Here is a 20,651-nt window from a genome sequence, read left to right as displayed (position 1 = left end):
GGTGCATTTCAACAGTAAGGAGACATCCCTCCATGGATTCAGGGGTAATCCATAAACCATTGCTCCCCCCCTTGTATGGGTTTGGGGTGCCAAAAAAAATTGGTATAGCAAGTTGCTCAGGGCTTTGGGAATCGATTCTGTATATCTATATCCAACGAGAGGTCGAATTCCCTAAGCGTAGAGGGCTCATAACCTGTGGGAAATGGGAAGGAGTCTGGTATTAGGAGGGGCGGATGCACCTCCGAGCTAGGCTAAATACTTATGATGCTGACTAAGACTGTGCAGACCGGGCACCCAAGGACAGGGGAAGAACCCATGTTCCGACAAAAGAATAATGTCACGTGCGCTAGCTACAACAGGAAAGCACCGTAGCGTCACGTGGCGGAGCAACACTGCGAGCAAAGGCTGCGGGTTATGCCTGAGGCAGTTACTAAATAGTCAGTCCGTGAAACTGATCGCAATAACAGCCAAGTCGCTCATCGTCTTTTGAGTTGTGGGCTTGACTGCTAAAGTAATTGACCAGGTCAATACTGACTGTCAGGCTGTATATATTTATGTAATTCCACTGGCGATGCTCGCGCTGGGGATATCATTTTAAACTTTCTACAATCCGTACTCCATTCAAATGCTTTCTTGTAATAGCCTAAGTAACTTAAGATCTTGCTTGACTATACAGTACTGCTGCTCACCCGAAAAGCCGAGGTACGGCAAGCCGCGGCTCGACGTCATTCTCAGGTACTATAGAATGGATTGTACAGATCAAGAGAGAGAATCATACAATTTTGTAAGGTCAATGAACAAAGATACCCATGCCAGCCACCCAAGGGTCTCTCTACAACCGGAATGCCATACTCCGTCTCACATGTCACACAACTTACCTTGACATGCGGGGATCAGCTCCAGCTACCCATGATCGACGCTGGAATTTAAGAACCGATCAGAAGCTCGGAGCTCGCCTTTGAGACTCTCGACTTCTTAAATAATCCACCAACACTGGCAAGACCACAACAGAGCTCGGAAATGCCACAGTTCATCCCATTACCACCAAACCCATCCATCCCCGGCTCAACACCACCCGATAACGCATTCCCAGACCCAATCCCAATCGCACCGCCGCCTTGGACTCTCCGCGCAAAATCATGGACATTTCTCTATACAGACCCCGATCCTGACACTAGCGTTTCAAATCCACCACAAAACCCAAATAACACCCCCGAAATCCTGCAAGTCCTCCCGCCAGGCTCATACCACCCCTTCGAAACCATCCACGCGTCGGCCCTCACTTCCCTCCCCAACAATAAGAGCCAATTCGAGAAAAACGCGTGGCTTAAATGTGTGATGATAGTCCGGTACGAAAAGACGGACGTGGGACCCTACGATGAATTGATATTCATGCCGGGGAGAGCGATCAACCCGAATACAAACGAAAAGGATATGAGGATTAGTACGATTTATGTTTCGACGGACGCGAGTGTTTGGAATGGGAGAAGGAATTGGAGTATGATACCCACCCCTACCTGGTATCTTTACGTTGGGTTGAGGATGGTGCTAACAGTGGACTAGATATCCCCAAGCACCGCGCAATTTTCGACTTTAAGTCTATACCCGGTACAAAAGATATTGCGTTACGTGTCTTTCATCCTGAGAATAGTCCTGCGCCATTAGATCCGAAGAGGCCCTTCTTCACGGCTTTACTCAAGGGGTCGGCACTGCCTAAAATCCCACTCCCGGGTCTGGCACCGCTTCCAATTACGCAGCCGCCGCTTTTACCGTCGCGCTGGCCAGCTGGTATTCAAGACGCGACGATCGGGACGGATGATCCGGAACATGGACGGGAGACGCCGTGGTTAAAGATTAAGCCCTCTTTCAAGGGGAGGTGGGGGCTTGCGTATCCTGATGTCTTAGAAGAAAAGGAAGGAGGGGGGACGCTCAAGTATCATGGGGACGGGGTGGGATTTCCCGAGGTGAAGTTTAGGTCTGTTGGGACGTACTTTGAGGGGGTGCTTGGGTTTGGGATTGCGGATGTTGTTAATTAAAGGATGGCTTAGGAAATAGCAAGAAGGTATTATCATTAAATTCTCGATAACATTAGTCTTATACATTACTTTAATAGAAACCAGATAGCCAACTCTTCCGCGACGACAGCTTGCGATACTCGCGCATCGCTGGACTCCCTGCTGGCCTGCCCAGGTTGTCCATCTCCATCTGCTCGATTGGGGGTGCTCTGGTGATCATTGGCGTTGACTCCCCCTCCGCCTTGGTGCGAATATAGTAATGCTCGTCTCGCTCTTCCATAGCCACATACCACCTTTCACCTAGCTGGGGGCCGTCGGGACCAGACCCACAGGCGCCATGAAGTTTGGAGGTAGACGGACTGTTCATTGCAAGGGCGAAGAGATTCTGCGGCTCTGTAAAGTCGGTAATCTGCTTCCCGCGGACTTCGAGGATCATGAATGCAAGACAGAGAGCACTTGTGATAAAGGCAAAAACAAGAATAGGGTAGAAAGCACCCTGCCACTTCTGTGTGCTACCAGAAACATACTCATGTTCGCGGAGCGTCGCATTGAAGACTTGTTGCACCGGTTCTGGGAGGATGTTATTCTCAAATGTGTAGTTCCAAAAGGGAACAAACGGTGACGCCGAGGAGCTCAATAGAAGTGTATTTCCAGCCAGGACCGCAAGTGCTTCGCTCAGCGACGGAAGTACAGGGTCGAGATGGGCAGTTTTGGGAGCGAACTGCATGAGAAGCCGAGCGTTGGCAGACGCACCGTCCGTAATACCAGTATTCAAGGAGAGGGTAAATCCCCATTCAGAAGCAACGTTCTTCCAGTCATTCGCCCACACTCCATCTGTTGCGTCGGTGATGCGGTTGTCGTACTGCAGTGGGTGGTTTTCCTCGCAGATGGTGTATAGATGGGAACCGGTGGCGGTGGTCCTGTATCGCGTCGAGCACTTTGGCGTTTGCTTTGCTTTGAGCGAGCACAGGACGTATTCCGGGGTCACGTTCGCAGGACTGGCACCAAGAAAGAAGATGGATGGGTTAGCGTAGAGTCCAGTGACGTTCAGGATGGTATTATGAGGATCTGGAAGTTTGCCGAAGATGGGGGCATACTGCCCAGGATAATCCGGTCCAAAGCCAAAAAGATCGTCGACGACCGTGCGATTGTTCCACAAATCCCAACTTGGTACCTCTGAAGGTACATCAACTGTGAAGTTTACTGGGTTAAACTTCCCTTTCGTGTTTGGCCACAGGGTAAAGACAATAGGCGCGAGCTCCTCCCTAGTCATACCGGCGCACAGCACGTTGACCGCCGGCGATGGCACCGACGCTTCCAGGTCGTACATACCTTCGCCTGACTGGTCTTTGGGTTGGATGATATTGTTGCCGGGATGATTGGCGGCTGCAATGATACCCCCGTGTGGCATTGCAGCGGTCACATTGTGTACGTGGCGACCAAATTTCTCCGACAGCTCTGTCATATTCTGTCTGTCGATCCAGCTTCCTGCCACGGTTGTATTGTCGTGAAGCGACCCAGTAGGAAGAGGCCGCTTCGCAAGGTCGGTTGACGTGGGTCGTACGCCTCCACTGACAAGCGTCCAGTTGTGTAGGAAGGCTTGATAGTTGTGGTAAGCCTGGCCAGCGTGCTGCATGTTGAGACACGTGTTGCCTGTGTATGCGGGTTCATCGGTGTTGTTGCTCGGGGTCTCGCAGTTCGCCCTAAGGTAATCGATATTGGCGAAAGAGGCGTAGACATTGCCGACAAGGACTTTATCCTCTACTCCGGTCCACTTGAGCTTGGGAGTGACTGTCCCGTTAGTAGACGTATCCAGATGGGCGAGGCCGTGACTTACCCAAAGCTTCAGCAGCAGTGGTGTATAGCATAGCCACCAGAGTCGCGGTCAGAGTAATGGCACCCAAGATGGTCCACCCAGAATATCGCAGACTTTCCCAATGCACAATCAACGATCCGGGCTGCATGACCCACGTCCGCATACTCATGTCCGAGATGGAAATACCGCGCGATCCTTTGGTGAGTGCCCGACGGGTGAGCACTTGCCCCAGGAAGGCGACACAAACCGTGACATAGGACAACTCAATCGTTTTTGCTATCAGCGTGAACAGCAGGCTGGCAGTCCCCGGCGATAGTTTCCCATCAAACCCGATCAATCGTCCATAGCGAGGTCTTACGAGGGAGACCACCAGGTATATCCCCGAAAAGATCGTACAATAGAAGGCGAGCACAATAATCGTTGCCGGAACCCACGACAGTCGCCGATGTACAATCGTGTTCTTGGTCGGACATTTGTGTTCAGGTAACAGATCGGTCTCGGAGCGAATATAAGGTGAAGGAGCGTGGCCAGGAGGAGTCAGGGTCTCGTAGCTGGGCGCAGGGGACTGGGTGGGCGGAGACTGAGGGTCTGGCTGTAGGTGGTTGATGCCCAGCCCAACGTTCCTGGGGCGTTCGTGTTGATGCTCGTCATTTTCATTTGTATCACCAAGATGCTCGTATCGGAAATTCCGTCGGTCGCCTAGATCGAACGGGTTCCAGGAGTGACCACCAGTATCAGAGTGGTCGCCGGTGCCAGTACTGTGAGCCATCGCGACAGCAGCAGTTGTGGACTAAAGAGGGGAAGGAAGGAAGAGGAGGAGGACGCCATGGCTTTAAGAAATAAGGCTAAGGGTCCTTCCCAGAAAACTAAAAGTTACCAAACGGGGAAAGTGTTCGGTCGATCGTTCACTGTCCCAGTCACAGTGCTCAGCCTCATTCGCAGGGCGTATCTCACCTTCCCCAGCCAATCCTTCGCTCTATCGGGTGAGCTGTTTTTGGAGATGCCGAGACATTAATCCCAGATCTTAGCTTACTTCCTTTTAATTTGCTATAGCTGTTTCTGGCCATTGTACAATAGGAAGAGCATTCACAAAGAACTGACAGTCTTACGGGTTCCATGGCCTCAGGCGCCGATCAGCCGCACTGCTATAAATAACATAACATTGCGAGTCAGGGGTCTATTCTGCTGGTTATTGCGCAGTTCTTTGGACTTGAAAGTGGGCCTGTTTAGATCTCATGATGACTTGCAGGATCAAAGAATACACCAACTCCGACAGCTCGTGAGATTGAGCAACAAACTCTGCAGTAGAGAGACGCTAAGCCAGTGGGGGTCTGAGAGCCTTTTGTCTTATGCCCTACTAGTGGTGCCATGGTGGACGATGGATGACCACTTGCCAGGGATCTTCATTCTACAACCCTGAATGCCCTATCTTGTCATCCGAGATTTGCCATGCTTTTTGCCCCCCATGTCACTCCTCTATCGTCAAATCACACGCTGGACCCGGGTCAACGCGATCCAAATGCCGTGAACCTATGACCAAGCTCATTATCCCCGGAAATACGGCGGACGAACATCGCATAACCACCTGTACATAATTACGAAACCGACGGAGAAAATGAGAGCCTCGCTGCCTTCCCTGCAAGTGGCGCGCCAAGCGAGAACCCTACCAACACGTGGATAACAGCGAGAGGCAGAGCCAAGTCGCACGAAAGCTCAGGCCTGCATGGGCTACAAGGTATCACACCGAGGACCAGAATCCAGATTTGATTGATTGGTCACTGGTTGCTAATCTGCGATTTGGCTCGGTGACACGATACAGGTTCCTACAATGACCCCGCCAAACCAACACCTCGCTACTCTGAAATTGGTCAGTCCGGTTTGATCCTTTCGTCAAAGCTTCGCTATCGATCTGGCTAGTTTCAAGAACGCCAGATCTCGCGGCGGACTTCAACAGCGTAATCACTAGCCCGATCCGATCAAGAGTCGGCATCTTCCGACGGCGATGGATCTAGGGCTGAGGTCCGGGCTCCAGCTACGGTTGTCTAGCGCTCAGCTCTCAATGACTATATATACAGAAACTCTCGACTGCTAAGACAAAGGTTTCCGTTCCAACCAATAATTATCCATTGAAGCAGAGCCTGTTCAGGCTAAGCCTTGAATGAGGGATACAGTTGGCTAATCATTTGCGAGAGTGTCATGGAATTTGGGAGATACGACCCACATAATCCTATCCTGGCTCGTGTTTTACCAGAAGCTTAATGTTCGACCGATTTTGATTCCTAAGTTTTGATAAGCTTAGTGTCAGGTTTAGCTGGAGGGACATCTTGTACACTATGTATGAGGAGTGTGAAGCTGGTTATTTACCTTATGAGGAAGGCGCAACAGGGGGCGGTCGTATTCTAGGAAGGAGCCACCCCGGCCGTCAACTGGACTTTCGCTACACCTGCCTAGTCAGGATAGTACTATCTGAACGAGGCGGCATTCAGGGCCTAGGTTTGTGGATAGACGACGTTCCTTCATGCACTTTGTTCCCGGTAGCAGACCATTTATCACTTCAGACAACCATTTTAACCAATTTCGCTAGAAAAAGTGTGATGGGATGCCCTTGACTTTGGTCGTTGATTGTATGGCCTGTCAGCACCAACGAAGATAGAATTCACTTAGCTAGACAAACGCATCATATTCCTGCCCTAAAGATATAAAGATAAAAGTTCCCTATCGCTCCCCATCACTTAATCTTAGATGCAAAACTAAACCAAAACAACAACCTTCCTCGCACTAACCCCGCCATTGATCACCTCAATCCCTTCCTGCACCTTCTCAAGACCCTTCCCAACAACAAGCGGCTCTGGCTTCGCAGCGTACTCCCTTCTTTCCAACGCGCGCGGCAAAAAGTCCTCATAGATCGCCTTCCCAACCTTATTATCCCTTAGCGTCGTAGCGATAATCATCTTGCTTTTGACAGTGTCATCCTCGTACGTCCCCTTCGCTATAGCGACGAATTTCCTTCCCCTGGAGCGCTTCACGACTTCGATTGTCGACGCCGTTGCTTCGGGGCCTATACAATCGATTCCGCCCGCGAGGGTTCTGTCCTCAAGGGCGGTAACGAGGTCCTCGATTACAGTGGGTGAATTGTAATTGAATACCTGTGATGCGCCTAGGGACCGAACGTATGAGAAATTCTTTGGTGAGGATGTTGCGATGACGTCGTACCCTGCTGCGACGGCTAGTTGGATTGCGTTGCTACCGACGCTGCTTGCGCCGCCCCAGACAAGAAGAGTTTTCCCTGTTGAAGGTGCGCGGGGGGATTTTGGGTACTGCAAGTTCAAAAAATCTTCCTGGAAGAGACCGCATGCAGCTGTCGACAATCCCAGCGGGAGAACGACAGCCTCTTCATACTTCAAGCCATCCGGAATAGTACTCGCAAGATTCTGCGCAACAAGCGTGTACTCCTGGAACGCAGTATCCTCAAGCCGTTTCGAAACCATGCCTATCGCGTGTCCGAGGACTTGATCACCGACTTTGAATCTTTTCACTTCGGATCCAACGGCGAAGACTTCGCCTGCGACATCGTGGCCTAGGATCGTGGGGTATTTGAGGGGCCACCAGGCTGTGGATTGGATACTTCCGTCGACGGGGTTTATTGCAACGGCGTGGTTCTTGATGAGGATATCGGTTGGGGAGGGGGTCCAGAGGGGTGCTTCTTTTATCACGAGGGGGTGGGACTTGGGTTCGAGGAGCCAGGCGGCGGTGTTGGTTGTGGTGGTGGACATATTCGCTTAGGAGACAGGGAATTTGATGGGAAGTGGTAGTCCTGAGTAATGGACTTAATTCGAGAGGGGGTTTGAGAAGAGAGACGATTGCTTTGCTTTGATCCATCCTGGGTGTGCCTGGAAGCTTATATACTGGTTCCCCTCGCACACCTGAATCCACCCCATCATGACTATCTCCGACTGCTTCGCAATTGGCTGAAAGACTATCTCCAACAATTACAAACACGATGCTTGATAATATTGACCCTCCGATCTTTAGAGATCTTAATCCTTCTGCGGGCGCAAAGCTAGCCGTAAGTGTTCAGTAAGATGGGTCCAAACCTGACAGTAAGGCTAGTAAGCAAGTCCACAACATCAGCCATTTCTAAGCCTTAACCAAGAATAGCTAGTCTTGCGCAGGGGCGACGATCAGGAATTCAGGATCAAATTACTAATATACAGCTCCGGGTTTGCTGGCCATATTTCCCCTCTTGGATTATGCAATTCGCTACCATCAATCTTGTATCCTGTATTGATCCCACCATTACCTATATACATTATGTGGAAGAAGTCGGGCATGCTGCATTACCTCCTCAGCCCACTATTCTCAATCGCCCTCCTCACATTCGCAAGTCTCTTCACAGCAGCCCGCTGATACTGCAACGTCTCCAAACACCGCACGCCAAGGTCAATGCTCTCCCACACCGCAGCAGGATTATCATACCATACGCCGTACGCAACGAGGGCTGTGACAGCGGATTCGCAGAAGAAGGAGTTCATGGGGAGGTCCTGCGCACCATACTATATTAATAACCGCGCTATAAACTTGAAAGGTAAAGGGAGGATAGGTTGACGTACCTTTGCAAGACTCCCACTCCTCTGCACGTCAGAGATTGTAGCGACCATTTTCTTCGCTGAGACGAGGATATATTCGCATGCGCGGGTGATTTCGGGGTTTGATTTTGTGGTTGTTAGGTGGTGTGGGTGTGGGCGGGTTGTTAAAGCAGTAGATGTTGACGTTGATGACGCCGCAACTGAAGTAGCGGTAGGACCAGGTATTGGACCAGGACCAGGACTAGGACTGGCTGATTTCCCAGCTGATGAGCGCGAATGTTTGTGCCCGATATACAGCAAGATCGGCTTCAAGTTCGTCAGGATGGCGTAGTCATATACTGCCCCCATTGCAAATCAGCACCCCCGCCACCCCATGCGCAACCCCAAAAGAAAGTAAAGGAATACTTACACGTAGCATTCAACGCAACTGTCTCCCCAACCCCCCAAGGCCGATGCGGATCTGTATGCGGAAAGCGTAGAAGGGGCTCATTCTCCTCCCAGAACGCCGTTAACCGCGCCTGCACAGCCCAGATCGAATCCCACAGTTCATCCAATCCATTAATTGGATTCTGCTGGATTTTCAGACTCGAGCAGAGTATCCTGAATATACCGGCGAAGAACTTCTGGTCGGCGGATTGGTCTTCGGGCTCGATGTTTATGTTTGGGCCTAGGAGGGGTGGGCGGCCTAGGGCTATGCAGGCGAAGCTGGGGGTTTTTAGCTATTGGCCATGGGATTAAGGGGAGGAAGGATGGAGGTAGCGTACCTTTCGCCAGCGAGAAGAATCCGAATGAGTTTCTCGACGTCTGGGCTGCGTGGTTCGAGGTGGAATCCTGCAGCATAGACTTTACTCGCAATTGTGCCGAGGATGGTGTACGATTTCTCGAACTCGCCGCATTCGCTGTAGTATTGCATGTGCAACAACATCAGTCAACGCTCGGCCGATGTAATAATGAAGGGAGACTTATCATGAGAACATTCAACTGCAGCTCCAGCGTCTGCGGGAGGTGTGCCCCCGCCGCGACAAACATGTCGCTTTCCTGGGTAAGCATTTCGGCGAGCTGACCCTGGCTCGTGAACATCGAGCCCATGGCCAGTTGATAGAGGATAATAGGATACAGAACTGGAGGCGGGACATTCTGGCTAATTGCCGTACAGCACGAGGCGAAAAGCGCGCCGAGATGAGCGGGCGTTTGAATAGGACAGATTGACCATGCCGTTCCGACGTACAATTTCATAAACGTCTCGAGAAGCTGGTTAGGAATGCTATTGAGACAAAGTGGTGGCGCCAGCGATAACGGGAGCGACGGGTTCGAGGTAAGGTTGAGGCTGTAGGGCTCAAACGTGTAGCGGGAGTGAACCCCTGGTGCAGGTCCCGCGCTGATCAAGAGGTCCGCTCCGCTGCCACCTGCAACCTGCAGCGTAGGCAATGGAATCTGAGGCGTCCGAATCGATATCGCACACTCATTTTTCGCTAGGTCGGCGATGAGTTGGAGGAGTGCGACTGTTGACGTTGGGCCGTATATTGCTGTGCGCCCCGTCGTCTCGTTCGTGACGCGTACTGGGCGGAGGGCCTTTTGGACGACATCTGCGTCTGGCTCGGGCGTTTGATGCGTCGTTTGGCGACGACGCTGGCGCGCGACGCTGCGGACTGTGCAGAGGAGGGATAGGCGGGCGCATCGTTCGCAGGGGAGTTCCCCGTTGCATTTGATCTTTTGCTGGCGACAGCCTTCGCAGGCTTTGCCAATGTGACGCCTGGGTTGTTGTGCTTGCGCCTGTGCCTGAGCAACTAGGCTATGGGTATCTGCAGGCCGGGCGCTCATGGTTGGTGACAGATGCGGTGATGGTGAACTGGTAATCCCGAGTTGAAGCAGCCTGCGCTCGCGAGTCGGAATTGCAAATGCTCATGTGGGGACCGGTGTTTCAGCTGGGGGTTATTATTTATTATGGTAGTTTTCTCAATTTCTTATCAGGAGTTTAGCAGCTGAAATTGAAATTGAAATCCTGCAGAAAGCGCTTTGCGGTCGAGAACGCGCACGCTCCAGTTCCACCCCGCAGCCATTTCTGATATTTTGACATGGCTTATACGCTTTAACAGTGTGAGTAGAATAGGCTAGATAGCCGCCAAGACGACTTGCGTATGAGTCTTGGCATTGACGAATTCTTCAGATTTCACTCGCGTTTCTGTCTGCAGTTCCCGATCGTAACCGATGCTCATGTTGATGATATTAGGAACTTCAATTATGTTCCATATTCCAACCTGTCTTTGAAATGAGTAATAGTACTGGCGGAGCTGCAATGGCCCATAGTAACGCCTTGGGGGAACCGCAGGACGGAGACGCCTCGTAGGGCTCCGCCGCTAGGGGGTGGCTGCATAAGGCGTCAAACCGAAACGCCAGGCCAGGCTCGACCAAGGTCCATCATTTCCTTTACGTTATGGGCCGTGGTTGCTTTAGCGCCTGCTCATGAACAGCCAGGCTAGTTGTTCCAAGCATTGTGGAGGCGCACCTGTACTGTCCTCGATCCAAGGCAGTCTGAGCAGAAAGCTGGTCGATTCGCATCGCCAAGAGGTATCCTATACAACCCGGCGAAAATTAATCCGAGCGGATGATCGTCAATTGATAGTTGACAGCTCATGACGTTCATCGACAACTGCGTGGAAACTTCCTCTCCGCCGGAAGTAAACCGGGATACCGACCAGGACCCTTGCTACAACGCACCACGGAACACCAAACCATAAACTTCCCCGCAAACATGACGTCTGAGCTTCATCAGGATGTTAATGATCAACGATGATATCAGAAATTCCGGGGTAATTGACGGGGTACTTATAGCCCTGGTGCAGGGGGTTATGCTGGCAGTTGCTGCTCGGTTAAATTGTTCCATGTCGTTGTTTCGTTTCGTTGGCAGATACGGAAGACAGAAGCTGAAGTGTGGTGTTTCTGGTGAGATATTTAAGTAGTGAGGATTGAGGAGGTTTTCTTCTCGTTTGTTTCTTTCTCTTTCTCGTCCTCGGGAGCTCAAGTCCTATCGACAAAATCGAGTCATGTTCTGCAAAGCGTCAGTCGTGCTAGAGGGCATCACCCTCCTCTTGTCTCTCGTTCATCTTTCAAACGCAGAGAACCCTATCGTTCAAGACATATACACCGCCGACCCAGCCCCCATTGTGCACGACAACAGAGTCTACATCTTCGCCGGCCACGATGAAGACGGTAGCACCGAGTACAACATCAACGAATGGCGCCTCTTCAGCAGTTCCGATATGAGCAACTGGCAGCACCATCCTAGCCCAATGTCCATATCGACCTTTAGCTGGGCAAGCTCGCGCGCCTGGGCTGGACATGTGATTAACCGGAACAACAAGTTCTACTTCTATGTCCCTGTACGTCATGGAGCGACAGGGAACATGTCCATTGGTGTAGGTGTCTCAGACGAAATCACGGGGCCGTACAAGGATGCGATCGGGGAGCCGTTACTCGAGAACAACGAGATTGACCCTGCGGCGTTTATTGATGATGACGGGCAGGCGTACCTCTATTGGGGCAATCCGAGGCTATGGTATGTCACGCTAAACGACGATATGATTTCCTACAGTGGGGAGATGACTGAGGTCCACCAAACGGTTGAGAGCTTTGGGGAGCCCTACCGTCCAGACCCAAGTGATGACCAGGACCGACCGACCGCTTATGAGGAGGGACCTTGGCTGTATAAGCGCGGTGACACGTATTATATGGTCTATGCGGCGAACTGCTGTCCTGAAAATATCCAATATTCGACCGGTGACAGTCCCACCGGGCCTTGGAACTATGAGGGGACGATCATGGATGTGCATGGCACGAGCTCGACTAATCATCCTGGTATTGTCGAGTACAAGGGAATGGCGTATTTTGTGTACCATAACAGTGCGCTTCCCGGTGGTGGAAGTTATACGAGGTCCGTTTCTATCGAGAGTTTCAAGTATAACGACGATGGATCAATTCCAAAGCTGAAGATGACCAAAGAGGGGCCACCGCAGGTTGGGAGTCTTGACCCGTTTGTTAGGCAAGAAGCCGAGACGATGGCGTGGTCGAAGGGAATCGAGACAGAGGCCTGCAATGAGGGCGGCTTGAATGTGAACAATATAAACGACGGGGATTATATCAAGGTTCGTGGTGTTGGATTTGGTGATGGAGCCGAGACCTTCCGTGCACGAGTTGCGTCTGGTGGCGATGGAGGTGCCATTGATCTGCGCGTTGGTAAGGAGGATGGAAAAGTGATTGGAACCTGCGAGGTGAAGAACACAGGAGGCTGGCAGAAGTGGGTGACGGTGGATTGTCCAGTTAGCAGAGAGACAGGGACCCAGGATTTGTACTTTCTCTTTGCTGGGGAGGGCACTGAAAGTTTGTTCAGTCTCAACTGGTGGCAGTTTGAGTAGTTCACCTCATGCGTTATTGTTTCCAGCAACACGTTCTCGAGCCCTAGGAAGTCCGTTGGTGGGCCCAGGCTTCTGTTATAGAGACATAGATAGCCAGAGAAGCATGCAATAGAACATCTACACTCTTCTCAAGGATATCCTGCAATTGCCTTGATGGGTGTAAACACTTGGCCCTATGAACCGAGCCCCGTATTGACAGGGATAGCATCAACCCCCGCCGGAGGTTGCTGCATAAGGGTGGACCTGATCTACAGAGCGTATAGTTTCTCCGCTGTGCCAAGGATCCAGGTTCATGCAAAAGACCGTCATTCATACGTTCCTAGCTCATGTTGCACCGGACTGGGGAAGCCTGTAGGGGTCGCGAGCTGCTCGCCCCATTCATCGAAGGGCCAGATCCAGCTGAAAGGTGCAAACAGATGGTCTGTATTATTGGGCTCAACAATGTCCCTCCACGTTTGCTCATCTCCTAGTAGGCTGTAATCGGCCGTGGCCAAGTCTGCCAACGGTGCATCGCTGTCGCGTAGGCTGGTCGAGTCATGTTGATCGCCTGCCGGGGCGTTGGAGTCGTTATTGCTAGTGGTTTGAGCCGATCCATCCCTGGATACTGCCTCACTCTCCTTTCTAGTTGTATCCTCAAGGAGCACTTCGTCCGGAGCAGCATCGTTGGAGATGCCGTTGAATTTACGGAGACGTTCCAACTTCGCTCCTCGGAAGTCACGGAAATCAAACTCGGCAGCGTCCTGACCGACGAGCAAGTTCTTTCTGTGGTGTTATTAGCGGTTTTATACAGGTAGCCTAGCAGAAAGGAATACTAACCTCTGGATGGCCTCTAAATCTTGCGGTTCAAGGATCTCCATATAATCACATCGTATCAAGCGATGAATGGCTTCGAGGTACTGTAGAATTGGTCAGGAGCGTTACGTATTACAAATCATTGTGCTCACCAGATGCTTTGTGAATTCAGAACGTGCAGATATACAGCGGATAGTTGAAAGAAGATTAGAGAGGCCTTTAGATATCTCCAAGTGACTTTGGCCGTGCGGTTCGTTGACAGCAGCCAACCTGCGGGGCTCAAGAAGGAGTACTGGGCAATTGTCAAACAATCTCCACCACAAAATAGAAGATATAGGAAGCTCACTTTCAATGGCGACGTAAGCTTGGACGCCTACATGCGGGTCAAAGATGACATTTCTTTTGAGCCCTTCAGAGACCAGGCTGGCGACCATTGAGGCTCGCGCGATTCTACCCCGACGGACCTGATTTATCAAGCTGGTTTTCCCCGGATCTCGAAGGTAGACCTGCAAAGCAGCTCGTCCCAGGATTATGAATATAAATTATGTCGAAGTACATGCAAAAGGATGAACATTGGCAGCCGCTGCTGGTGGAGGGCCATGTTGTCCTGGTTGTATTCGAAGCGACGGGGCAAATCTGCAAAACTATCCTCTAAATCGTGCTGAAGCTGCAGGAGGCCCTCTGATAACTGTGAGACTAAACTCTCCTGGTAAGACGCACGAAAGGCAAAGTGCAGGGCGCGACGGCGGGCTGCTGCGACACGGAGAACGTAGGCGGACATGTCCAGCGAGGCATGGAGAGTGCCCACTACCCCGAGTGCAGGCATGTGGTTCGGCATTAAAGGCTCTGTAATAGCCTGGTCGTCTCCGAGGAAGCTCTCCTGGTCGCATGGTAATTGAATGCGGAACGCTCGTTCGTCAACGGTCTGTGATCCATACCGACCACCATCGATCATTGAATCTAGATAGAACGTGGACCACGCAAGGCGTCAAAATGATTCGCGTGAAAGGAGAGGCGACAAGCGCTGGCCAGAGGGAAAGTCGACGGGGTAGGCCCGGTCGAACGTATGGAGCGACATCAATTGCATCATCCTAGGTATAATTGAGTGAGGAGCTTTCATAGATGTAGTAACGGTTTCCTGACCGAGTACAATTTCCGCTCAGCAGCCAGCCAGAGGTAAAATGGCCTCTGTGCAGGTCATAGTGCTGTGCTAGCAGAGTCGTCTAAGCGGAAGTCAGATCTGTGTTCGTCCTTTTGAGCATAAAGCACTCGTCATTACGTACCATTAGTTGAATGGCCCCAAACCCCTGGTGTATCCGAGGGAGGAGGGAGTTGATGGCGGCATCCGCCCACGCATCTGCTCTCGCTAGGCTCTTGGTCGTTACAGGAGAGGCAAATCTAGACAGCAGTCAGCAAATGAATTGAGTACTCTACAGAGAAAGGTTACCGCAAAGCACTAGCAATCATCATCAGAGTAAGCTCTCTTGGAGCCTTGCCATCATCAAGTAAACGCTGGAAGTGCAGCGGGTGGATGAAGGCGAAGAAGCCAAAATCTGGTAGTCCAGTGAGCGAAGAACAAATGACTGTAAGAGAAGTTGAGAAACTCACGGTCTACAGATGCAAAATATAGCTGAATGAGGTCGTCAAGCTCTTTACCCTCAGGTAGACGGGCTGGCTGCGTGGTGTGTGCTGTGGTGGATCCTGCAGGGACAGGCAATGGAGACGAGGGTTGAGGGCGCGATGAACGTCGCACGCATTCGAGACCGAGGGCTTGACAGTTCTGACAGATGTCGCTAATTTCACCGATGCATTTTAGCTGCAATGGTCAGCTCCCTACCACCCATCGTGCGTATCGAAAGAGCGGCGGACCTTCTTCTCGCGACACGCGTCGCAAGCTGTGGCGTTTGGCCTGCGCGCACCCCTCGGTTGGAATTTTAGCTGCTCAGCCCAGAGGCAATCTCGATCCCCGCGACGACATTGAGTGCAAGATGGTTTTCGCTCGTCGCATTTCACCTGAAGAAGTCAGTTAGCAGGCGTGGTTTAGGGGAAAGTGCGACCGCAAACCCTCCGATTTCGGCATGTTTGGCAGCCTGTTCGCGTTCTTTGGATCTTTCCCCTAGTCCTCACAGCACTATGGCGCGTAGATCTTGTCGTTGAAGCTGACAAGTAATCCATTCTAGTTTTTTAGCAACAGATGATGGAGACATGTGAAGAAAAGAAGGCTACGGAGTTTGGTAAGGGCAGTAGCGTCGCGGGAATGGGATGCCGAAATATATATTTGCAAGATTTGGTCCTCTTGTCCAAGCCGAAATTACCGTAGATTCAGATATTTGTTCCTACAGAGGCTTAGCTCCGGCTCTAGCATCCATCCAGCAGCGCTGTAATTCCATCTCATCTTCCCACAGCTCTGGAGCTTCATCCTTGCCCACTCCTGCAGCCACAGCGCCCTCTCCCCATACAACACCGCACTCCACTACATAGTCATCCCAGCATTTGATTAGCTCTTGTAGTTTTTCAGGTTCCTCTTGTGCCAGATCCCGAGTTTCACCAGGATCCTCTACAACGTTAAACAACTCCCATCCATCGTCACCTTCCCCTGCACCCCCTTGTGCTTTGGCAAAGTGGACGATCTTCCAGTCTCCCTTGCGTAGCGCGCCACGAGCGAACAGCCCCCACCCAATCGGTTGGGAAGAGGAGTGAATGGCCCAAATTTTTATTTTCCTCCAGGCTCTTTCCTTGAGCAAAGAACGGCACCCAAGATTTACCCCTAACAGCGTGGACACTGCGCCCGCGGAAAGTTGTCTTGGGACGCGTAGTTCCTAAAGGATCTGGTAGGGAAACTCCGGCCAGATCGAGGAATGTAGGAACGAAATCCATGACGGTCGTGAACAGCCGGCTGAATGAGCCAGGAGCCAATTCAGGAAAGCTATTTGCCGGAGGCTTGACTACGCAGGGGACTAGAATACCACCTTCCGAGGGGAAGCATTTGAAGAGTCTCGATGGGGCTGTCGAGGCCTGCGCCCACAGTGGACCAAGCCTATTCTTATGTTAGACGGTTGAAGTCTTGAGAGACTATTGGAAAATTTACCATGTGTATGAATTGTAGGCCCCAATGTTGTCGTACGAGTTATCGTAGTATTTGTGGATGGCCGACTTGATATCAGTCCCCAACACGGCTAAGGAGCAGTAAGCTTGGTGATGATTGATTGCGTGGTAAGAAGAAACTTACGAATAGCTTCCAGACTGTTATACATCACAATTAGTAAGCGCCGTATACGAGCAGAGTGAGGGTAATACTTACGCTGCGCCTTCCGCACCATTGTCGCTCATGAAGACAATGAACGTGTTGTCGTACTCGCCAATTCTCTTCAGATACTCGACGACCTTGCCGATGTTCACGTCAATCGAGTCTACCATTCCTGCGTAGGCCTCCATTGCGCGACTAGACAACTTCTTTTCCCCAGGGGTAAGAGTATCCCATTCCTCGGCGCCGACAGTACTTGTTTCCATGTTGTGCGGGATAACGGCTTCGTCGATGATGCCCAGTTCGATAAGGCTCTTTAGTCGGCGCTCGCGAAGCGCATAGGGACCGTCATCATAGACTCCCTTCTACCTGGGATAAGAATCAGGAGAGCCCTTCAAATTCCATAGCTGAAGTGACTTACTTATCGCGCTGTGCGCTGGAGCATTGCAGCGGCCAGTGTGGCGCGGTGTAGGGCAAGAAGGAGAAGAACGGCTTCGACTTTTCGTCATCAGTGCGCTCATCTAAGTATTTGATCAGACGATCGGTGTAGTCGTCAGTTGAATAGAATCCTTTGGGATCTTCTGTTTTGTTGGGCGTTCTAGATAAGCCATCAGTTAGACGCGCACACAAGCTTTATCGCCCGAGGTCAACTCACATATCCACTTTCTCTCCAGCCTCTGCGTGAATAGGACGACCACCGATCGGGAATTGCTCCAACGTAGGTTCCCAGCCATAGTGGTTGCAACAACCAGGGAGCATGGCGAACGCCTTCTGGAAGCCACGCGCCCACGGCCCCTGCGACGCGCGCATGCCCAGGTGCCACTGCACAGCATTAGCATAAGGAAGGAACGGAGATAGGATCTCACGGTTGTACCTTCCCAGAAATCACAGTAAAATAACCATTGTCCGACAGTATCTCCGGCAACGTCGCCACGTCTTGATTCAAGTATCCTTCGTACCCCGGCTTTCCCGACCATCGTTGCGCGCCCTTTGCGTTTCGCTTATATTCGATCAGGCATCCCAGACCACCGAGATGAGCATCTGTACCACTAAGCAGCATTGCTCGTGTCGGTGAACATGCCGCAGCAGCATGGTGGTTCAGCATTCGCGTGTCTTCGGCGGCAAGTCTGTCAATGTTGGGTGTTTGTATCTCTGAGCCATAGCAGCCGATATCCGAAAATCCCTACTACAAGGTAAGCAGCTGGACACACAAAACAGAGTCCATGTCTTACCAGATCATCTGCAAGGATGAACAGGAAATTAGGTCGCTTCTCTGTCGTGTTAGGCCTTTTGCTGCGCCGAATAAAAGTGATCAGGACATCAACCAAAGGACATTGAAGACTATAAGTGCCAATGGTCACGACGGAGCGGATACAAGATTGAGAAAGTTAATCTATTCAAGTCATGCGAAAACGTGAATCGTGGAAACGAGGGGATGTCCTTCTTGACAGACCACCTCGCTCGGAACAATGCACTCTCGCTCGGAAGATTTCCAAGAATTCCAAGCGAGGTCAGTACCAAATCCGGGGCACTGGTTGGATCCGAATTACCCCAGACTGTGGGGGGATTGTGCCATCCGAACTAGAAGCAGTAGTCTCTTCTGCGGATCCCCTGTTGTCGTACCTCTCATCCCCCGGCTTGATGTTGGAGGCTTTGGAATCGTCCCATACAAAAGCACCCTGTTGTGCCCATCCTTCATCATGTGGCTCATTGCTTGCTTCTGGCTACTTTTACGTCTCTAAGCTACATCCTTTTGCCCTGTTAAAAGAGCCTTTTACACAAGCGTGATGGCAAACCCCCGATCTGCTTGGTCCATGGCGACCCCCTTGCTACTATTCTCATGCTTCTGCCTCTTGACGGGTGACATGCTTTTTGGATATGACGCTGGGACATTTAGTGGTATCTTGGGAAATCCGGTACTGTCTGCCCCTTATCCATAGGAAGATTCCGAGTTGACCATGTAGGGGTTCGTCAATCAATTTGGCACGTACAATCGACAGACGCAAAGCTATACCATTGGCTCTCTCCATACCTCGCTCCTGTCATCACTGGCCTTCATTGGGAAGTTTATTGGATGTTTTACGGCCGGCCCAGCAATTGAGAAGTATGGACACAAGAAGGTTTTCTATGCATTGTCCATCATTTCAGTCATCGGCGTGATAGGTCAGTGTACAAATGTATAACGAAGTGACTTCGTTCGCTGATCGCCACCCCAGTTGAAATTACTGCCGCCGATACTGAACACGGGACCGGGCGCCTTGCACAATTCATCGTGGGTCAAATTATCGTGTACATCGCGGTTGGCTTGGTCGAGGTTGATGTGACGTGCGTTCTCTCTCGCTTCTCTGCGGTTGCTTCTGCCAACTAACGCATTTTCCCAAACAGGACATATCAGTCAGAGATCGTGCCTGCTGAATTCCGTGGACTTGTCGTGGTATCCTTGCAGCTGTTCCTAATTGCTGGCGGTCTGGTTGCCAGCGGCGCCAACAAAGGCTTCGAGGCTCGTGCGGACGCTGTTGGCTGGAAAACAGTAACTGGAATCCAGTTGATCTTCCCAGTCTGTAAGTCTAGAGCACTACCTCATTACTAGTCACCTTATTTCTGACCCCGTTGTGCAGTTATTATTGCCAGCACGTACTTCATCCCCGACTCTCCCCGTTGGCTACTCTCCAAAGATCGCGATGGTGATGCCATTGCGGCGTTAAGTCGCCTACGTCCGGTCGAGGACTCTGATAATGGAAGATGTGAAGCAGAACTCTTGGACATCAGGGAGGCCCTTCATCAGGACGTACACAAGGCGGCTTGGGCTGATCTTGTCCGTGGAAGTAATCTACGCCGCACCCTTATTGTTATTACGTGTTACTTTTTTCAACAGGTACGACACAATCCTCCAATTCTTGACATCAGACTAATCTCTGGATATAAATCAGGCTACGGGGCAGGCGTTTGTCTCCACCTACCAAACCAGGTTCTACCAGCAAAACGGGTTCGCTGAGCAAGCCTACACCTATCCGCTCGTCAGCAGTGTAATTGGCCTCGTGGCTGTTCTGATAGCCATGTATTTCGTCGACAGACTGGGGTCAGTTCAAACCTTTCCTTGTATGCTCAACTGCTAAATCTACTTTGTAGACGACGATACTTGTTCATCATGAGCTACGCCTTCCAGGCTTTGTGGATGTATGTTCTGGCCGGTCTCGGTGCACAGGCAAATCCAACCACCACAACAAAAAACACCATCATTGCAGCCTTCATGCTATACCAATTCTTTTACAGTGTAAGGCAGACCCTACATCGAGTCTTTGCATTACTCTACTAAAATTGCTTCTCTAGGCCGGCGGTGCTTCCATACCTTACGTTATCGGAGCCGAGGTCCCCAATGCAGCGGTTCGCGAAAAGACGCAGTCGCTCGGAACTGCATGGAACGTCCTATGGGCATTCATTACGAACTTTGTCATTCCTTACATGATGGAGGATATCAATTATGGTGTCGGATGGGTCTTTGGTAGCGTCTCCGTTGTTGCTTTGGTGTATACATTCTTCTTCCTTCCAGAGACCAAGGTATGCACTCTGGACCCTAGGCATCCAGCAGGGAATTAGCTAATGTGAGAGTAGGGTCAAACACTGGAGGAGCTGGATGCTGTCTTTGCACGGCCTTACAACCCGTTTCGCAAACAGGATATCCTCTGCAGCGGCGAAGAAAGCAGTGAAGGTCCGAAGTCGGTCGACTCTTGGATAGGGTCAGACGGCACTACAAAGGCCCACAGCGTGGCGGTCTAGACGTGTTTA

General features: G+C 51.3%; 8 protein-coding genes across 8 annotated transcripts; 3 read left to right on the top strand and 5 right to left on the bottom strand.

Annotated features, from left to right (window-relative positions):
- Nucleotides 1-809: 809 nt before the first annotated feature.
- On the top strand, nucleotides 810-2,071 carry BDV14DRAFT_149358 (uncharacterized protein). Its single transcript, XM_073766530.1, has 2 exons — nucleotides 810-1,498; nucleotides 1,564-2,071. Exons 1-2 carry the CDS (start codon nucleotides 1,021-1,023, stop codon nucleotides 2,034-2,036), a joined length of 951 nt encoding a protein of 316 aa, XP_073623098.1. The 5' UTR covers nucleotides 810-1,020; the 3' UTR covers nucleotides 2,037-2,071.
- On the bottom strand, nucleotides 1,835-4,655 carry BDV14DRAFT_149365 (uncharacterized protein). The gene is made up of 2 exons (XM_073766531.1): nucleotides 3,853-4,655; nucleotides 1,835-3,806 (listed from the first exon to the last, which is right to left on the bottom strand). The coding sequence occupies exons 1-2, from the start codon at nucleotides 4,598-4,600 to the stop codon at nucleotides 2,107-2,109; spliced, it is 2,448 nt and encodes an 815-aa protein (XP_073623097.1). The 5' UTR covers nucleotides 4,601-4,655; the 3' UTR covers nucleotides 1,835-2,106.
- Nucleotides 4,656-6,508: 1,853 nt separating this feature from the next.
- Nucleotides 6,509-7,491, bottom strand: BDV14DRAFT_183295 (zinc-binding alcohol dehydrogenase family protein). The gene has a single exon (XM_073770359.1). The coding sequence runs from the start codon at nucleotides 7,317-7,319 to the stop codon at nucleotides 6,582-6,584; it is 738 nt and encodes a 245-aa protein (XP_073623096.1). The 5' UTR covers nucleotides 7,320-7,491; the 3' UTR covers nucleotides 6,509-6,581.
- Nucleotides 7,492-7,999: 508 nt separating this feature from the next.
- On the bottom strand, nucleotides 8,000-10,508 carry BDV14DRAFT_183294 (Zn(II)2Cys6 transcription factor). Its single transcript, XM_073770358.1, has 5 exons — nucleotides 9,384-10,508; nucleotides 9,182-9,330; nucleotides 8,827-9,122; nucleotides 8,442-8,755; nucleotides 8,000-8,372 (listed from the first exon to the last, which is right to left on the bottom strand). The coding sequence occupies exons 1-5, from the start codon at nucleotides 10,236-10,238 to the stop codon at nucleotides 8,169-8,171; spliced, it is 1,818 nt and encodes a 605-aa protein (XP_073623095.1). The 5' UTR covers nucleotides 10,239-10,508; the 3' UTR covers nucleotides 8,000-8,168.
- A 931-nt stretch (nucleotides 10,509-11,439) lies between these two features.
- On the top strand, nucleotides 11,440-12,910 carry BDV14DRAFT_211902 (glycoside hydrolase family 43 protein). Its single transcript, XM_073776202.1, has one exon. It carries the CDS (start codon nucleotides 11,462-11,464, stop codon nucleotides 12,827-12,829), a length of 1,368 nt encoding a protein of 455 aa, XP_073623094.1. The 5' UTR covers nucleotides 11,440-11,461; the 3' UTR covers nucleotides 12,830-12,910.
- Nucleotides 12,911-13,134: 224 nt separating this feature from the next.
- On the bottom strand, nucleotides 13,135-14,576 carry BDV14DRAFT_205059 (uncharacterized protein; the record flags this gene model as incomplete). Its single annotated transcript, XM_073774656.1, has 5 exons — nucleotides 13,135-13,591; nucleotides 13,646-13,725; nucleotides 13,774-13,913; nucleotides 13,968-14,127; nucleotides 14,178-14,576. 5 exons carry the CDS (start codon nucleotides 14,574-14,576, stop codon nucleotides 13,135-13,137), a joined length of 1,236 nt encoding a protein of 411 aa, XP_073623093.1.
- Nucleotides 14,577-14,844: 268 nt separating this feature from the next.
- BDV14DRAFT_193254 (alkaline-phosphatase-like protein) lies at nucleotides 14,845-18,576 on the bottom strand (the record flags this gene model as incomplete). The annotated part of the gene is made up of 14 exons (XM_073771751.1): nucleotides 14,845-15,019; nucleotides 15,069-15,174; nucleotides 15,230-15,437; nucleotides 15,491-15,634; nucleotides 15,749-15,752; nucleotides 15,962-16,349; nucleotides 16,387-16,658; nucleotides 16,710-16,812; nucleotides 16,939-17,177; nucleotides 17,287-17,463; nucleotides 17,521-17,687; nucleotides 17,740-18,048; nucleotides 18,098-18,138; nucleotides 18,489-18,576. The coding sequence occupies 14 exons, from the start codon at nucleotides 18,574-18,576 to the stop codon at nucleotides 14,845-14,847; spliced, it is 2,421 nt and encodes an 806-aa protein (XP_073623092.1).
- Nucleotides 18,577-18,652: 76 nt separating this feature from the next.
- Nucleotides 18,653-20,642, top strand: BDV14DRAFT_193253 (sugar porter family MFS transporter; the record flags this gene model as incomplete). Its single annotated transcript, XM_073771750.1, has 9 exons — nucleotides 18,653-18,781; nucleotides 18,830-19,028; nucleotides 19,082-19,190; nucleotides 19,251-19,426; nucleotides 19,484-19,740; nucleotides 19,796-19,944; nucleotides 19,995-20,139; nucleotides 20,196-20,423; nucleotides 20,478-20,642. The coding sequence occupies 9 exons, from the start codon at nucleotides 18,653-18,655 to the stop codon at nucleotides 20,640-20,642; spliced, it is 1,557 nt and encodes a 518-aa protein (XP_073623091.1).
- Between the last annotated feature and the right edge of the window lie 9 nt (nucleotides 20,643-20,651).

The sequence above is a fragment of the Aspergillus stella-maris genome (genome assembly GCF_047715825.1).
Source record: "Aspergillus stella-maris strain CBS 113639 unplaced genomic scaffold BDV14scaffold_86, whole genome shotgun sequence".
NCBI classification, from domain to species: Eukaryota; Fungi; Ascomycota; class Eurotiomycetes; order Eurotiales; family Aspergillaceae; genus Aspergillus; species Aspergillus stella-maris.
Note: the sequence above shows the minus strand (reverse complement) of the source record. Positions and strands in the feature narration are given on the sequence as shown.

What these genes read in the sequence shown, in the direction of transcription:
- BDV14DRAFT_211902 (XM_073776202.1), top strand. Translation starts at nt 11,462, where the DNA reads ATGTTCTGCAAAGCGTCAGTCGTGCTAGAGGGCATCACCCTCCTCTTG.
- BDV14DRAFT_149358 (XM_073766530.1), top strand. Translation starts at nt 1,021, where the DNA reads ATGCCACAGTTCATCCCATTACCACCAAACCCATCCATCCCCGGCTCA. An exon ending in GAATGGGAGAAGGAATTGGA is followed by an intron (nt 1,499 to 1,563) that starts GTATGATACCCA and finishes ACAGTGGACTAG; the next exon opens with ATATCCCCAAGCACCGCGCA.
- BDV14DRAFT_183295 (XM_073770359.1), bottom strand. Translation starts at nt 7,319, where the DNA reads ATGGTTTCGAAACGGCTTGAGGATACTGCGTTCCAGGAGTACACGCTT.
- BDV14DRAFT_149365 (XM_073766531.1), bottom strand. Translation starts at nt 4,600, where the DNA reads ATGGCTCACAGTACTGGCACCGGCGACCACTCTGATACTGGTGGTCAC. An exon ending in CACTGCTGCTGAAGCTTTGG is followed by an intron (nt 3,807 to 3,852) that starts GTAAGTCACGGC and finishes CTAACGGGACAG; the next exon opens with TCACTCCCAAGCTCAAGTGG.
- BDV14DRAFT_183294 (XM_073770358.1), bottom strand. Translation starts at nt 10,238, where the DNA reads ATGAGCGCCCGGCCTGCAGATACCCATAGCCTAGTTGCTCAGGCACAG. An exon ending in TGCAGTTGAATGTTCTCATG is followed by an intron (nt 9,331 to 9,383) that starts ATAAGTCTCCCT and finishes ATGTTGTTGCAC; the next exon opens with ATGCAATACTACAGCGAATG. An exon ending in AGTTGCGTTGAATGCTACGT is followed by an intron (nt 8,756 to 8,826) that starts GTAAGTATTCCT and finishes CAATGGGGGCAG; the next exon opens with TATATGACTACGCCATCCTG.